The sequence below is a fragment of the Mercenaria mercenaria genome, chromosome 7 (genome assembly GCF_021730395.1).
Source record: "Mercenaria mercenaria strain notata chromosome 7, MADL_Memer_1, whole genome shotgun sequence".
Lineage (NCBI taxonomy): Eukaryota > Metazoa > Mollusca > Bivalvia > Venerida > Veneridae > Mercenaria > Mercenaria mercenaria.
Window position 1 is genome coordinate 15,916,298 of NC_069367.1, and position 13,996 is coordinate 15,930,293.

A 13,996-nucleotide genomic window follows, 5' to 3' on the forward strand; every position below is an offset into this window, starting at 1 on the left:
TGCATTATTCTCATATTGTTTAAAAAGTCGATAGATCAAAATTGGTTAGTTTACGATGCATGAAACATCTAATAAGGAATCACTATACACATCGAACTTGTCTCGGACCAGTATGCGGAAATACTGTGGCCTAATGTTCCAAGATTGTCTAAAAATATTTGCATATATCGTGATAAAGCAAATATTTCGTTATAAATATACAATCACGTATGAGTGAGAAAGTTACGTTAAGTAATTTCGGTATAGTTACCGCAGGAAGTGCCGAAAATTCCATTTCCACCAAATTTTCCGTGAGATAAGCAGTGCGTAAGTACATAAATTCCACTATAATAAATTAAACCTTTCTTATACTTGCACAATCATTGAAAAGAATTTTGGATCGTTGCCAAATCTTGTTCACATTAAGTCTGAGACTTGTCTTACAATTTTAGGCAGTTTGGTACACCATACGTACAAAAATCATTGTCCGCACATTGCACTACTTTTATGTATGCTGAAAATGGCAATATGTACAGATTTAGTTTCGTTTTAATACATGAGGTGGTCAGATTTGAAAACAGATTTTGTAATAAGTTTAGTTCTATTCAGTAAGACAATTCTCCTATGCACTAATTGAAACTTTGAACTAACTTTTGCCATTCATGAATTTTTAATAAAGTATTTTGAAAGGATTTATAAATCTAACCAAAAATTTGGAAAAATACAGGTAACATATCTTCTTTGTTTATTTCCAAATTTTAGTTTTACTTTTTATACAGCTACTTTTAGTTCAGGTCTTGCAAACTGAGCTGTTTTTGTATTCTGGAACAGCTGCATTTGAAAGCTTTTGTTCACTATATATTTACACTTCAAATGAAGGTCACTCTAAATTCAAGATGGCGGAAGTACCTTAAGATCTCAAAGTCTAGAAACACTAGTAGGCAGTTATCAACTTAAAAGGTATTTTGCTAAATAACAGCAGTGTGTAAGTAACATCATAGTTGCCTTGAATCATTATCAGCCATTTTAGCTAAATTGACTGCCATATCTTTTTCCATACAAGTCTGATTAAAAAAAAATCTTTCAGCTTTATGAAAGACTTAAGGATGACTTTCTTGTAAAACAAGATTATAACTGTCAGTCTGTTTAATACTAATTGATTTCTATAAAATATCAATTGATATATCTATATTAACCACATATTGCAACAATGTACAGGTCCATGTAGTGAAGTGAGGAAGTGTTACACTATGCCACAGGGCAGCCCTGGAAACATGATGGTCAAACGAGGTGTTCCATCATCAGTCAACTACTACATGATGTTTCATTCACATACCACCATGATGTGTGGGTACGTTTCAAAACTTCATATAATTGGAGTATGATATCGAATTACAGCTAGTTTAATTTAAGCTATAAAGGCTGTACAAATTACTTGTATACAGCAATTTATCCTACTCCCCCTGCCCTGGCATTGGCTAATCCCCCGCCCTAGCACCTGCTGATATTCCCCGACCTGGCATCAGCTGCCTTGTCTGCAGTTCGGCTAAAATTTTGATGCAACTACATTATGTGTTAGATTTACCTCAGATTTGAATAGTTTTTTATCGTCATCATCTTCATCATATGGGAGAAGTGCCTTAACTCTTGCACCATATTCCACAGGAGGGGACTAGGCATGCCCTCCATCAATCCATCCATCTGTCTGTATGCAAATCTGGATCCTGCAATGACTCAAAAAGCATTCAAGGTAGGTTCATATATGACTTATGCTTGTAGGTCAAAGGTCAAGATCACTATTGACAGTCGTGTAAAAATTGTTTCTGCTCCATAACTTTTATGTGCATTGATGGATTATATTAGTGCAACACACAAATTCCCAATGATGAGACATTATGACACGTCAAGAAATATGATCTTATAATGCTTGTTGATAAACTTTGTATTATAACTGTAAAAGGTTACTGGTAGGGGACTTCTGTATTGCCACTGCAAAGGTCACTTGTTACTAAATGGATTTGAATGAAACTTAAGAGCTATTCCTCATCAGGCGTAAAAAAAATTGTTTGTTTCCAGTATCTCGACCTGCCCAAAATTTTTGGCCTGACCTTAAATGTTTTTATGGCTTTGGAGAATATTTTTTTCAACCTTTTTATGCTTTAAACATTGTCATTGATGTTAAGGTAGTTCTGCAAGTTTGATAAACCGGAAGTGATGGCATAACGTCATTTATCCAGAAAACGTAGAATAAAGCCTAGATTCGGCGTACGGAAATGGAAATAATTTAATGAATTAATGACAACCTGTGAGTAAATTTATTAAAATGACACTGCTACTATATTTCTAAAGTCAAAATATGATATTAAAACATATTACACGTTAAATAATTCAAAATAATGTTTCAAAATTAGCGTGGAATAGATGTGCACTTTAATTATGGCTAAATATCTCAAAAAATAAGCACACAGACCTAACATTTTATTTCACCACATTTTAGGTCATTGTTTCTTCAACTGTGAGAGTTCATTTAAATCTACATTGGTAGAAAATTTCTATTCGACGAAATGTTTGAAAGTCAGATTTCACATAGACTCCTTATGAAAATTGCGTGAGGTCTAAATTTTTCAGATCAGTTAGCAAAAAATCAAGCACATGACTCTATCATTTTTATCTGCCGAATTTTCCAGGTATAATCTAAAGTTTTAAAAAATCTGTGTTTAATCAAATTCTACATTGTAGAAAAAAGTTCGATCCAAACGTGCAGATACCTTAAATAATTAAAATGTGCTTAAAGATATCCCTAATTTGCATGATTTTTTGACAAAAAAAAATAAATTCCAAAAAGTCTAATAAAAAAAAATCCCCAAAAAATTTTGGGCATGTTACCAGAAACAAAGAATTTTTTTTAGGCCTCAAAACTGTTTACCAATGGATTCGAAACATATTTAAATGTTGTTCCACATCTTATCTGCAAACTTTGGAATAAATCCACCAATGGAGTCTAATCCTAGGTTCTCTTCAGAAAGTATAGCATGCTTTCTCAAGTGACACGACTGTTCTGTTTTTCATCACATTTCTGTTTTTCAACAGAGAGCTTTTCAACAAGTTTTACTATAATGGTTTTTCTTTTAATGAACACTACATAGAAAGTACTGAAGCTCTTTGTATTTTTTATTTATAAGAAAATGATTGCTTTATAATTAAAAATTCTGGAAAACACGATGTAACATCTGGCAACATGTCCCTTTATTCAGTAACTCTTTAAAAAAACATATTTCTAGAGGCCAATGTAGTTGTTTCTTCAGCGATCAGCATTATTAATGGTTGCTTACTTTTGGAATGGACTTTGTCACCAGTTGAACATTATCCTTTTTTCAGTGCCATGAAAGAGCAGATGACTTGTATGTTGAAGGCGTTGGAGAATTGTCCAGCTTCAGTTGTCAATCAGGTTGAGATGGAGTTTGAAAAGGCTATGAACATGAGCATGCCGGACACCTATGGTGTGGTCTCCTTCAAGGATACCAAACGCTTTGTCCAGAACACATGCCCCAAACTGCCTAAAGGTATATACTTTTGTTGTTATTATGTATATTATATTGTATGATTTTTATTATGCTCATTTGAAAAAAACGGGATGTATGATGGAATTGCATCTGTCCATCAGTCAACATTTTGTATTTCCGGACTTAAAAGTCACAAAGTGTTACAACTACTCCTCTCAAACTCTTCTGGATGACTAAGTATCACTTGGGGAGAATCTATTGTTTGTAGGATAAATAATCAAAGGTCAAGGGATAGTGACCGGAGACTGAAATGATTTCTGGCTACCGGTATAACTCGTAAAGTGTCAATGTTCAGCAAAGGTTTTTGGACTTGGTACATGACTAAGTAGTCTAGAGGAAAATTCCATTGATTTGGGGATCAACGGCTCAAAGGTCAAGGTCACAGGCATCTGACTTAATTTCTGGTATTTTTGTTTTCATTTCTTTGCGAAATATTCAAACAAAACAGGATGACTAATAGCACTGATTGAAGAGGGACTTATTGTGTTTGGGTTCAGTAAGTCAAAGATCAAGGTCACAAAAACGTGGTTTCAGGATAGTAAGTCTTTAAGTATAACAGCTTTGACTTTCAGACTTACCACAATGTCTAAGTACCACTAGATAAAAAGCCTATTGATTTTGGGGACAGTAGCTCAAAGGGATCTGACTTGATTTCTGGTAATGTTTTCCCTTCAGGGCTGTTAGCCAGAAAGTGTAATAGCTACAGGTTTTAAATTTCAAACTTCAGTAAGTGCCACATGTGGAAGATTTTATAAAGGTCACAGTGATAGCCACCTAATCAGCAACTTCCAACAGTTTGTTAGCTCACCAGTGAGCTGTTGTGATCAGGCTGTGTCTTTTGTCAGTGTCGGTGTCATGCCTAACCTTTAAGTTTTGCATGCAAGTACGTAAAGCGTATGATTACTGCCATGTACTTTGGCCAAATTATGCACCCTTTTGATCTCCAAGACTAATGCAGATATTGAGTCGAAACTTAATAGGTTCTTTAGGTTATAAAACTAGATGATAGCATTCACACACTCTCCTGCCACCATATTACCTTCAGATCTGTTTCTTGATAGAATCCCTCATCCACATCCTCCCACTGCCTTCTCCACATACCCCTTTTCCTTTCTCTGCCCCTCCAATTATAGTTCTCCTTAAGAGATTCACATGGAGAACCAGTTCTGATTCACTTGGAGAAGTTGGCAGTTACTTGCTAAGAAGAGTTTAGTGCTGGTACAGAATCTATGATCACTGGTTAGGTTAATTACCCACTATAACTGAATTACTGTTGAAAAACAGGGTGAGACCCAAATTAAAGAGTATATTTTTGTCTGTCTCAATGAATCAGTTACCCTCTGTCCATATAGAACAGGAGTTCTTTACATGGTAAATTTAAAGTGAAGGAAGTTTTTAACTAAAAGATGTTAGATTGTAGCAGCCGCTTGTTTCATTGCAGAGGTGTTCATTCACACATACGTAATAATTATAGGTTTATTGAAACAAGGTACTTCTCGAATTTCAGGTTTTGCAGAAGACACATGTTCTATGGGTGTGTATAATTCACAGAACTTCACGATGTGTAATGAGAATGCCACTATGAAATATTCCAAGAAAAAGAGTTGCGAGTAAGTTTAGATGCCATTTTAAATTTTACCTTAAGCACAACTAAGTAACTTTGCCCCATGTGGTTCTGGGACGATCTATGTATGAAAAGAATTGGAACCACTGCCTTACCCTTGCATGATCGTAAGAGGCAACTAATAGGGTCTTAATTATTGGTTTTGCAGTAACTCTGTGATTCCAGCAGGTATGCAAATTTTGTTTCCATACCTCATGTTTTTATTTCGATGTAAATGAGATGTGGAACCAAAATTTATAGTCCTGTTTGACGCCATATAACCTATACTGTGTTGGTACACCGTAAAACCCAAATAAATAAATAAACTGTTAAGGTTGAGCTATTATTATAGATGGATGGTCTGGTGTCTGTTTATGTAAGATATCTAGCATGTAGCATTGTGTAGCAGTCCTCTACCAAGTTTGTGAAGATCATGCCGATGGTGTCAGAATTGGCCCTGCCCAGGTGTTCCCTTGTTTTACTTAAACTTGTACAGGAAAAACTTTAAAAGTCTTCTTGTCTGAAACGATAATACCTTAGGCTTAGATATTTGACTTGTAGCATTGTGTCATCCATCATTATCAATCATTATCATTTTTGAACATCATTGTTCTTCATCATTTAGCATCATCATCATCCTTCACCGTGATTCATCCAGATCTACAGATAAGCTTTTAGAGTGAATTGGGTATTATCCCATCATTTTGGTTTACATGTAATTGGGAATTAGATAAACTGAATTGGGTATACTGAAACATGTTACCCTGTGATTTTTACTTTAATTTGGTATCCTTGCATTTCAGTGGGAACTATGATTAATGTTTATGCTTTTAACATTGATGAAACTGTAGGAAAAAGAAATAAACAAAACAAAGGATACTCGATCACTATGTGTATTCACTTGAACTATTCACAAGACAGTGTTGCACATAGTTTTTGAACAGCCATGTATACTTTCTTGAAGATTCATTTAAAAGCTTTTTATCAAAGTGATCAATTGCTAGAATGCACATATTTCTTTTCAACATTCTTATTTACTGCAAATAATAAATTGATTAGCGCAATATAATGTTATTCAAAATACTTCTCACATCCTGTTCGGAATTTCCACAACCGAAGTCTACTTACTACTATTAAAGTATTATTAATGCAGTATTTTTTGTTTTAAGTCTTAGTTAATTTTATATCTTGTCCATTTTGAGAATGCCATATTTCATAGAGACACTTTATTTTTCATGCATTATTGATACAGATAATTCAGCAATTTCAATATTTTCCGACTGCATCGCGGTTAGCAAGTGTACTAAGAACGACAAATGTTAAATTTTGCATGGACATTATACGATCATACGCATGCATGACGGGATGCGCATTGGGTAATTTTGTTTCTCATATGAAGTTTTGATACACTTTAAAAGAAAGTTCTATTGCATATTTTTCAAATTTAATTGGGTATCTGTTGCTGAGATCTGTTCATCATCATCATCCTTCTTCATCAACTTTCATCATTGTCATCATTCATCAGCATAGTTCATCAGCATCTTTTTTACATAAACTTATGTAGGAAACACTTTATAAAAATCTTCTTGTCTAAAATCTCAAGCCCTAAGGAATATGCTTTGATATTTAGCATGTAGGTTTGTGTAGTTGTCCTGGGGCCTCCATGGCTAAATGGTTAAGGTCACTGACTTCGAATCACTTGCCCCTTATCAGTGTGGGTTCGATCCTCACTTATATAATTATGCAGGGTGTTAAATTCTTCATTTCTCCATGTAAGGAAGTCATCTATCTGGCTTAGGGAAGGTCAATGGTTCTATCCAGGTGCCCGCTCATGATTAATGCAGGGGTCATCCTTTACCACTAAAGCAGGAAGGTCTCCATATGACCTTTAACTGTGTTAGTGCGATGTTAAACCAAACAAAAACAAAATAATGATTATTCAAATCATGCTCAAAATTTGGTTTTTCACCAAGCATATACATACATTGTATTCAACAGGTTGTTACCTGTGCACGTATGTGATGAGAATCTTCAGATCAAGTTTGAGTTGAGCTACTACTGGATTTTAGGAGGCGCTGATAACCCTAACCCTAACCCTAACTACTAATAAAAATTCAGATAGAATAAGTTGCTATCCTGGCTGAGTTTAATCGACAAGTTTCAATTTATAGCAAAATGTCAACACGTTAACACTGAAAAAGGGGAGGGTAAAACACTAGTGAAGTACCCATCTTCATCATTTAAACATGAAATCAGAAATTGTAAGTGATGAATCAGATACCTGCATTTTCGAGTACCTGTCAGTTTTCACTTGGGTAAAATGTGTGTTGTTTTATTACTACTTTTCTTTTATTCATATTGCAGGGTACATGCCTTGAGTAAGCAGTGCATTGCTGAAAACGTGCAGCCCGAATGTGGTGAAGAAATGGCCATGTTTTTAACACAAAACACACATATGATCTTCCCAGGAATTCCAGACAACTGCGAGGAAACAGACGTCTCAGGAAGTGACGTAAAGCAAACCTCATTTGGATTACTGCTGATGTCTACCATTTTTACTCTGTTGTACATGTAATTTTTTCCGACAAAAATCCATCCTCTAATAATCATAAATTTTGCCTTAGAAACAATATTTCTTTGAATGCTTGAAATAAACAGTGTGTCTTAATTTCTTTCAAAAAGAAAAAAGAATTAAGTGACAATGGAAATTCCACACAAACAATCATCGGCTCTGATTCAGTGCAGAGAACCAAGTTGTTGTGTACATTTGTAAGTTAAGATTTTGTTGGGATGGGTTAGGGGAGATAGAAAAACAAAATTTTAATTTCACACACCTCAAACACTAACAAGTTAGAGTCAGTGCAGGATTATTTCGCATTTATGTATTTAAATGTGCCTTTCGTGTTCCAGTATGGTTTGTTAAGACCTGATAATATTATGCTACTATACATAAATACAGATATTATAACTGTAATCAGCAAAATGATCTGAACAGAAATGTTTTATTTATTTTACTATTCAAGGCATAATGTTGCAGTGGCAAGCTCTTTTAATTTTTTTTTAAATTTTTTTTTTTTTCACAGATGTTTTGTTTTCCGTTAAGATCTTGAAGTAAATTTAGATTTTTGAATTGACATGGATAGAGCCATGTGATTTAGAGATATGATTTGTACTGGAATATTTGATCACTTTCAGTCTCCTGGAATCGATCAGTCTAAAATGTAGATGCATGTATATATTACTAGTAGTTCTTAGTTTCATTAAGGTAGTTCTGCACGTTTGGATCGAAATTTTTTCTACAATGTAGAATTTGATTAAACTCTGATTTTTCAAAACTTCAGAATATACCTAGAAAATTCAGCAAATAAAAATGATAGGGTCGTGTGCTTGATTTTTTGCTAGACTGATTTGAAAATTTCGGACCTCGCTCAAGTTTTCATAATGGGAGTCTATGGGAAAATAGCAACTTTCATAACATTTTCGCGAATAGAAAATTTTCCACAATGTAGATTTTAATGAAACTTCTCACAGTCGTAAATAAACATATGGCCTATAATATAGTGAAATAAAATGTATAGGTCCGTGTGCTTATTTCTGAGATATTTGGCCATGATTAAAGTGAACCGCCTATTTGAAGCAGATTTTAAGACATTATTTTGAATTATTTAACGTGTCAGATGTTTTAATATTATATTTTAACTTTAGAAAGATAGAGACTGTTACAATTTAATAAATTTATTCACAGGTTGCCTTTATTTCATACACTGATTTTCATTTCCGTACGCCGAATCCAGGCTTTATTCTATGTTTTCCGGATAAATGACGTTACGCCATCACTTCCGGTTTATCAAACGTGCAGAACTACCTTAAGTGGAATAGGAGTAGGGCATTCATGTTGTAAGTATCCTTGATTGATTAAAATATTCTTTATTCGATATTGAAATTGACAGCATGTTTTAATTGTCATTTATTAGTGCTTTAATATATCTACAAATACAAATACTTATATTCATATTTAGGAAGGAATTTGGGTCGCAAAGGGTTGTGCCCTATTTTTAGCTCGAATTTTCGAAGAAAATGTAGAGCTATTGCACTCGCCCCGGCGTCGGCGTTGGTTAAAGTTTTTGATAAAGTCAGATATCTCTGTTACTATCAAAGCTATTGACTTTAAACTTAAAATAGATATTTACTATCAAAGTCTACACCAGGAGAAACAATCCCCATAACTCTTCTTTGAATTTTGACAGAATTATGCCCCTTTTTAACTTAGAATTTTTGGTTAAAGTTTTTGATAAAGTCAGATATCTCTGTTACTGTCAAAGCTATTGACTTGAAACTTAAAATACCTATTTACCATCAAAATCTACACCAGAAGAAACAATCCCCATAACTCTGATTGAATTTTGACAGAATTATGCCCCTTTTTATGCCCCCGAAGGGAGGCATATAGTTTTTGAACCGTCTGTCTGTCAGTCTGTCAGTCTGTCAGTCTGTCGGTCTGTCTGCAATTTTCGTGTCCGGTCCATATCTTTGTCATCGATGGATGGATTTTCAAATAACTTGGCATGAATGTGTACCACAGTAAGACGACGTGTCGCGCGCAAGACCCAGGTCCGTAGCTCAAAGATCAAGGTCACACTTAGACATTAAAGGATAGTGCATTGATGGGCGTGTCCGGTCCATATCTTTGTCATCGATGGATGGATTTTCAAATAACTTGGCATGAATGTGTACCACAGTAAGACGACGTGTCGCGCTTGACCCAGGTCCGTAGCTCAAAGGTCAAGGTCACACTTAGACATTAAAGGATAGTGCATTGATGGGCGTGTCCGGTCCATATCTTTGTCATCGATGGATGGATTTTCAAATAACTTGGCATGAATGTGTACCACAGTAAGACGACGTGTCGCGCTTGACCCAGGTCTGTAGCTCAAAGGTCAAGGTCACACTTAGACATTAAAGGATAGTGCATTGATGGGCGTGTCCGGTCCATATCTTTGTTATCGATGGATGGATTTTCAAATAACTTGGCATGAATGTGTACCACAGTAAGACGACGTGTCGCGCGCAAGACCCAGGTCAGTAGCTCAAAGGTCAAGGTCACACTTAGACCTTAAAGGATAGTGCGTTGATGGGCTTTTCCGGCCCATATCTTTGTCATCGATGGATGGATTTTCAAATAACTTGGCATTTTAATAACTATGCATGAATGTGTGACACAGTAAGACGACGTGTTGCGCGCAAGACCCAGCTCCGTAGGTCAAAGGTCCTAAACTCTAACATCAGCCATAACTATTCATTCAAAGAGCCATCGGGGGCATGTGTCATCCTATGGAGACAGCTCTTGTTAACTTAGAATTTTTTGTTAAAAGTTTTGATAAAGTCAAATATCTCTGTTACTATCAAAGCTTTTGACTTGAAACTTAAAATACTTATATACCATGAAAGTCTACACCAGGAGAAACAATTCCCATAACTCTGATTGAATTTTGACAGAATTATGCCCCTTTTTAACTTAGAATTTTTTGTTAAAATTTTTGATAAAGTCAAATATCTCTGTTACTATTAAAGCTTATGACTTGAAACTCAAAATAGTTATTTACTATCAAAGTCTACACCAGGAGACACAATTTCCATAACTGTGATTTTAATTTTGACAGAATTATGTCCCTTTTTAACTTGGAATTTTTTTTACTGGCAAAGCTCTAATTCAGAGTCAAGCACTGAGAAAAGTCGAGCGCGCTGTCTTACGGACAGCTCTTGTTTATGAAACTTCACACATTTATTCACCGTGATGAACAAATTTACACTGCGTAAGTTCCATAACTCAATTTTTTTTTTTAGAAAATTATGCCCTTTTTCCAACTTAGCAAATTTTGATTAGGTTTTTTATGTGAGCTGGTATCTCAGTACCAAAAGATGGGAAGGACTGAAACTTTACACAGTTGTTCAATGTGATGATCTGACATGCAGTGTTCAGGTTCCATAACTCATGCTTACAAAATTATTCCTCTTTATCAGCATACATTCATTCATTAAGTTAACAAGGCAGTTCAAGTGACAAGGTTTTTGAATAATTGAGCATTGTTGTCCTCCGATAGCTTTTTAATTTCAAAAACGTGTGTGAAATGGGGCTCTCAGGTGTACTATTTTGAAAAATTTGCCTGAGAAGCTAATTTTGGGAGTCAGTTATCAAAAATCTTGATTTAAACTTATATTGTTACAAATTGTAGTCAAACATACATGGTTTTAGCAAAATATTCTGTTTTTAATTGTTTTTGATAAATATGCAATACTTGCTAATACCCAGACAGGATGCAGATTTAAAGGTTGGGCTTAAAATATTGTAGCAGTGCTAGGGTGAAATTTTATACATTCCTTGTATAACGTGCAATGTTAACATACCAGTAGTAAATAAACATACACTTTTATAGCGACCACGGCCCTGGTGGCCGCAACTCATATGTCACTGTATTTGTATAGTTTACAGATAGTTTTGTCTAATACTCTTTTTAGAATGTTTTCTGTATATTTTTGCTTAGATCTGTACCTTTCCATATTTATGCCCCCTCACATTTATGGTGGGGGGCATATAGCGTTGCTGCTGACCGTATGTATATCCATAGTCCAAGTCCTCTCCCACACTATTAGCCAGATTTGCTTCAGACTTACACAGATGAACAAGCTTGATGTGAAGATGACCTTAAAAAAAAATTCTGTGACTGTTTTTATCACAGTTATGGCCCTTTGAAAGTTTGTGCTATATGGAATATAGAGAAAAGTCTTGTTTCCAACTCCTCCCACACTATTAGCCTGATTTGCTTCAAACTTTCACAGATGAACAAACTTGATGCGCAGATGACCATTAAGGAAGGAATTTTTTCTGTGAATATTTTTACTGCAGTTATGGCCCTTTGAAAGTTTTTGCTATATAGAGGATAGCACAGAATGTGGGGGCATCCGTGTTGTATGGATACAATACTAGTTTATTATATGATGTATTATACTTGTACCATGTAACTATATAAGTGTAGTCTTGTAAAACCAATTTTAAATAATGCAGAAAGGCCTCCTGCCTTAATCTAAATGAATACAACTTTGTGAGTCTGTGACATGTTAATTCAGATATTTTGTGACGATTGCTGCAGGTTAGGGACTGCTAAATACATAAGATAACTTTTACCATTTTTGCTCAATACATTTTAGTACCAGTTACAACAGATTGTCACCCTACTTAAATGATTGTTATATTGGTAATCAATCATCAGTATCCAGTATGGCCTAAAAAATTGTTTGTGCCGGTACTATGCTAGCATTATCTGTGTGGGGCTGACATTTGGCCTTCCACAATTTGAACTATAAGTAAATGGTGATTATTCCATTGGGCAGAATCTATATGAGGCTGAGGCTGGTCCCACCAGGCAAAATGGGATTGTACCATGAGGCATTATCTGTATAGGGCTTGGGGCTAGTCCCACTAGGCAAAATGGGATTGTTCCATGGGGCATTATCAGCATAGGGCTAGTCCCAACAGGCAAAATGGGATTGTTCCATGGGGCATTGTCTGTATAGGGCTGGGGCTAGTCCCACCAGACAAAATTGGATTGTTTCATGGGACATTATCTGTATAGGGCTGAGGCTAGTCCCACCAGGCTGAATGGGGTTGTTCCATGTCTGCCTGGATACTTTGTTGCAGCGGGTAAGAACCAGGAAAATGACGCATACAGATAGTGATTTATCACAGTAAGGAAACCCCTGTAAATAAAAACAGTAGCGTTTACATCTATTTGTGACAGGGATCATTGTTTAGATTTAGATTATTTATTCACTGACTTATATCATCTTGCATAAAATATAAACATACCTACCATTTTTAGTGTAAGAGTAGAATATAGAACTTATGTATCATCATCGCTAATTTGTTTTATAGTAGACTAACTTTCAGATATATTTTAAAAACTTTCATTAGAAGGCCAGTTGAAGTTGAAGTTCAAGGTACTAGCTGCAAGTCCAACTATATGCAAGTTTTGTAAAACGAGAAAGAAGAAACATTCCATATATTGGTCATTTCAAAGAAAATGTTTTACAGTATGTTCTTTTTTCATGAAATGCATTCAAAGTTTTAACAGTAGCAATAGCCCATATGTTGACAAACTTTGTTTGTTCGGACCAGAATTAAGTCCAAGTTCAGAAAATAACTCGCCTAAACCAGTCAAATAGTAGAGGTTTACGTTTAGTCCTGGACATTTGCTGTTTAACATTAGTTTCAGTTGCCTTTATTTTGTGTTCAGTATGTTTATATTGCCTCAGTTGTGTAAACTGTATCCTTTCCAAATAAACAGTCAAATATATACACTGTTCTTCTGTTTTGTAAGCAACTCACTTCACTACCACGCCTGCCTTTTCAATGTCTTGTACTCTTTTACAAAAACAAAACAAAACAAAAGTTAGTCTTATAGGTTTTTTCAATGAAAATTTTTCCACTGTTTTTAGTGCTGTTTGAAATTAACATTTTAGCCAACTTTCTTACTGTTTCTATGTTTTTATGGAATGGTCCTAGTGTCACAAGTGTAAAATAACAATGGAGTTTATATCTTGTAGTTAAAGGCACTGACCTCCAGATTTTGGCTAAAAATGGTTTTTCTTTAAAATTGAAGTTTGGTCACATTATGAACATTAAAATACAAATTTCTAAACTATCTTAAAAGTGCCAAAGCAAGAAAAAAAGATATTCTAGTTGGGAATCGAACCCGGACCGCCGCAGCAGTATAAATTTTTCAGTGGCTTTGACCAATACAACAGAAAGAGTACGTATTTAACTACCGTTGAATATAGATATTTATTCTAATAC

General features: G+C 35.0%; 1 protein-coding gene across 2 annotated transcripts; it reads left to right on the forward strand.

Annotated features, from left to right (window-relative positions):
* The first annotated feature begins 734 nt into the window (after positions 1-734).
* LOC123554853 (uncharacterized) lies at positions 735-13,496 on the forward strand. Of its 2 annotated transcripts, XR_008371604.1 has the most exons (5): positions 735-1,330; positions 3,358-3,542; positions 5,050-5,152; positions 7,510-8,410; positions 9,017-13,496. XR_008371604.1 is itself a non-coding variant. In XM_053547677.1 (4 exons), exons 1-4 carry the CDS (start codon positions 1,230-1,232, stop codon positions 7,718-7,720), a joined length of 600 nt encoding a protein of 199 aa, XP_053403652.1. In that variant the 5' UTR covers positions 735-1,229; the 3' UTR covers positions 7,721-13,496. The 2 variants fall into 2 exon arrangements, 1 of the variants encoding a protein (XP_053403652.1); XM_053547677.1 differs by having other exon boundaries at positions 7,510-13,496.
* Positions 13,497-13,996: the final 500 nt, after the last annotated feature.

Excerpts from the sequence above, each read along its gene's own strand:
- LOC123554853 (XM_053547677.1), top strand. The coding sequence starts at position 1,230 with ATGCCACAGGGCAGCCCTGGAAACATGATGGTCAAACGAGGTGTTCCA. Across the intron at positions 1,331-3,357 it reads CATACCACCATGATGTGTGG|TGCCATGAAAGAGCAGATGA; the intron begins GTACGTTTCAAA and ends TCCTTTTTTCAG. Across the intron at positions 3,543-5,049 it reads ATGCCCCAAACTGCCTAAAG|GTTTTGCAGAAGACACATGT; the intron begins GTATATACTTTT and ends CTCGAATTTCAG.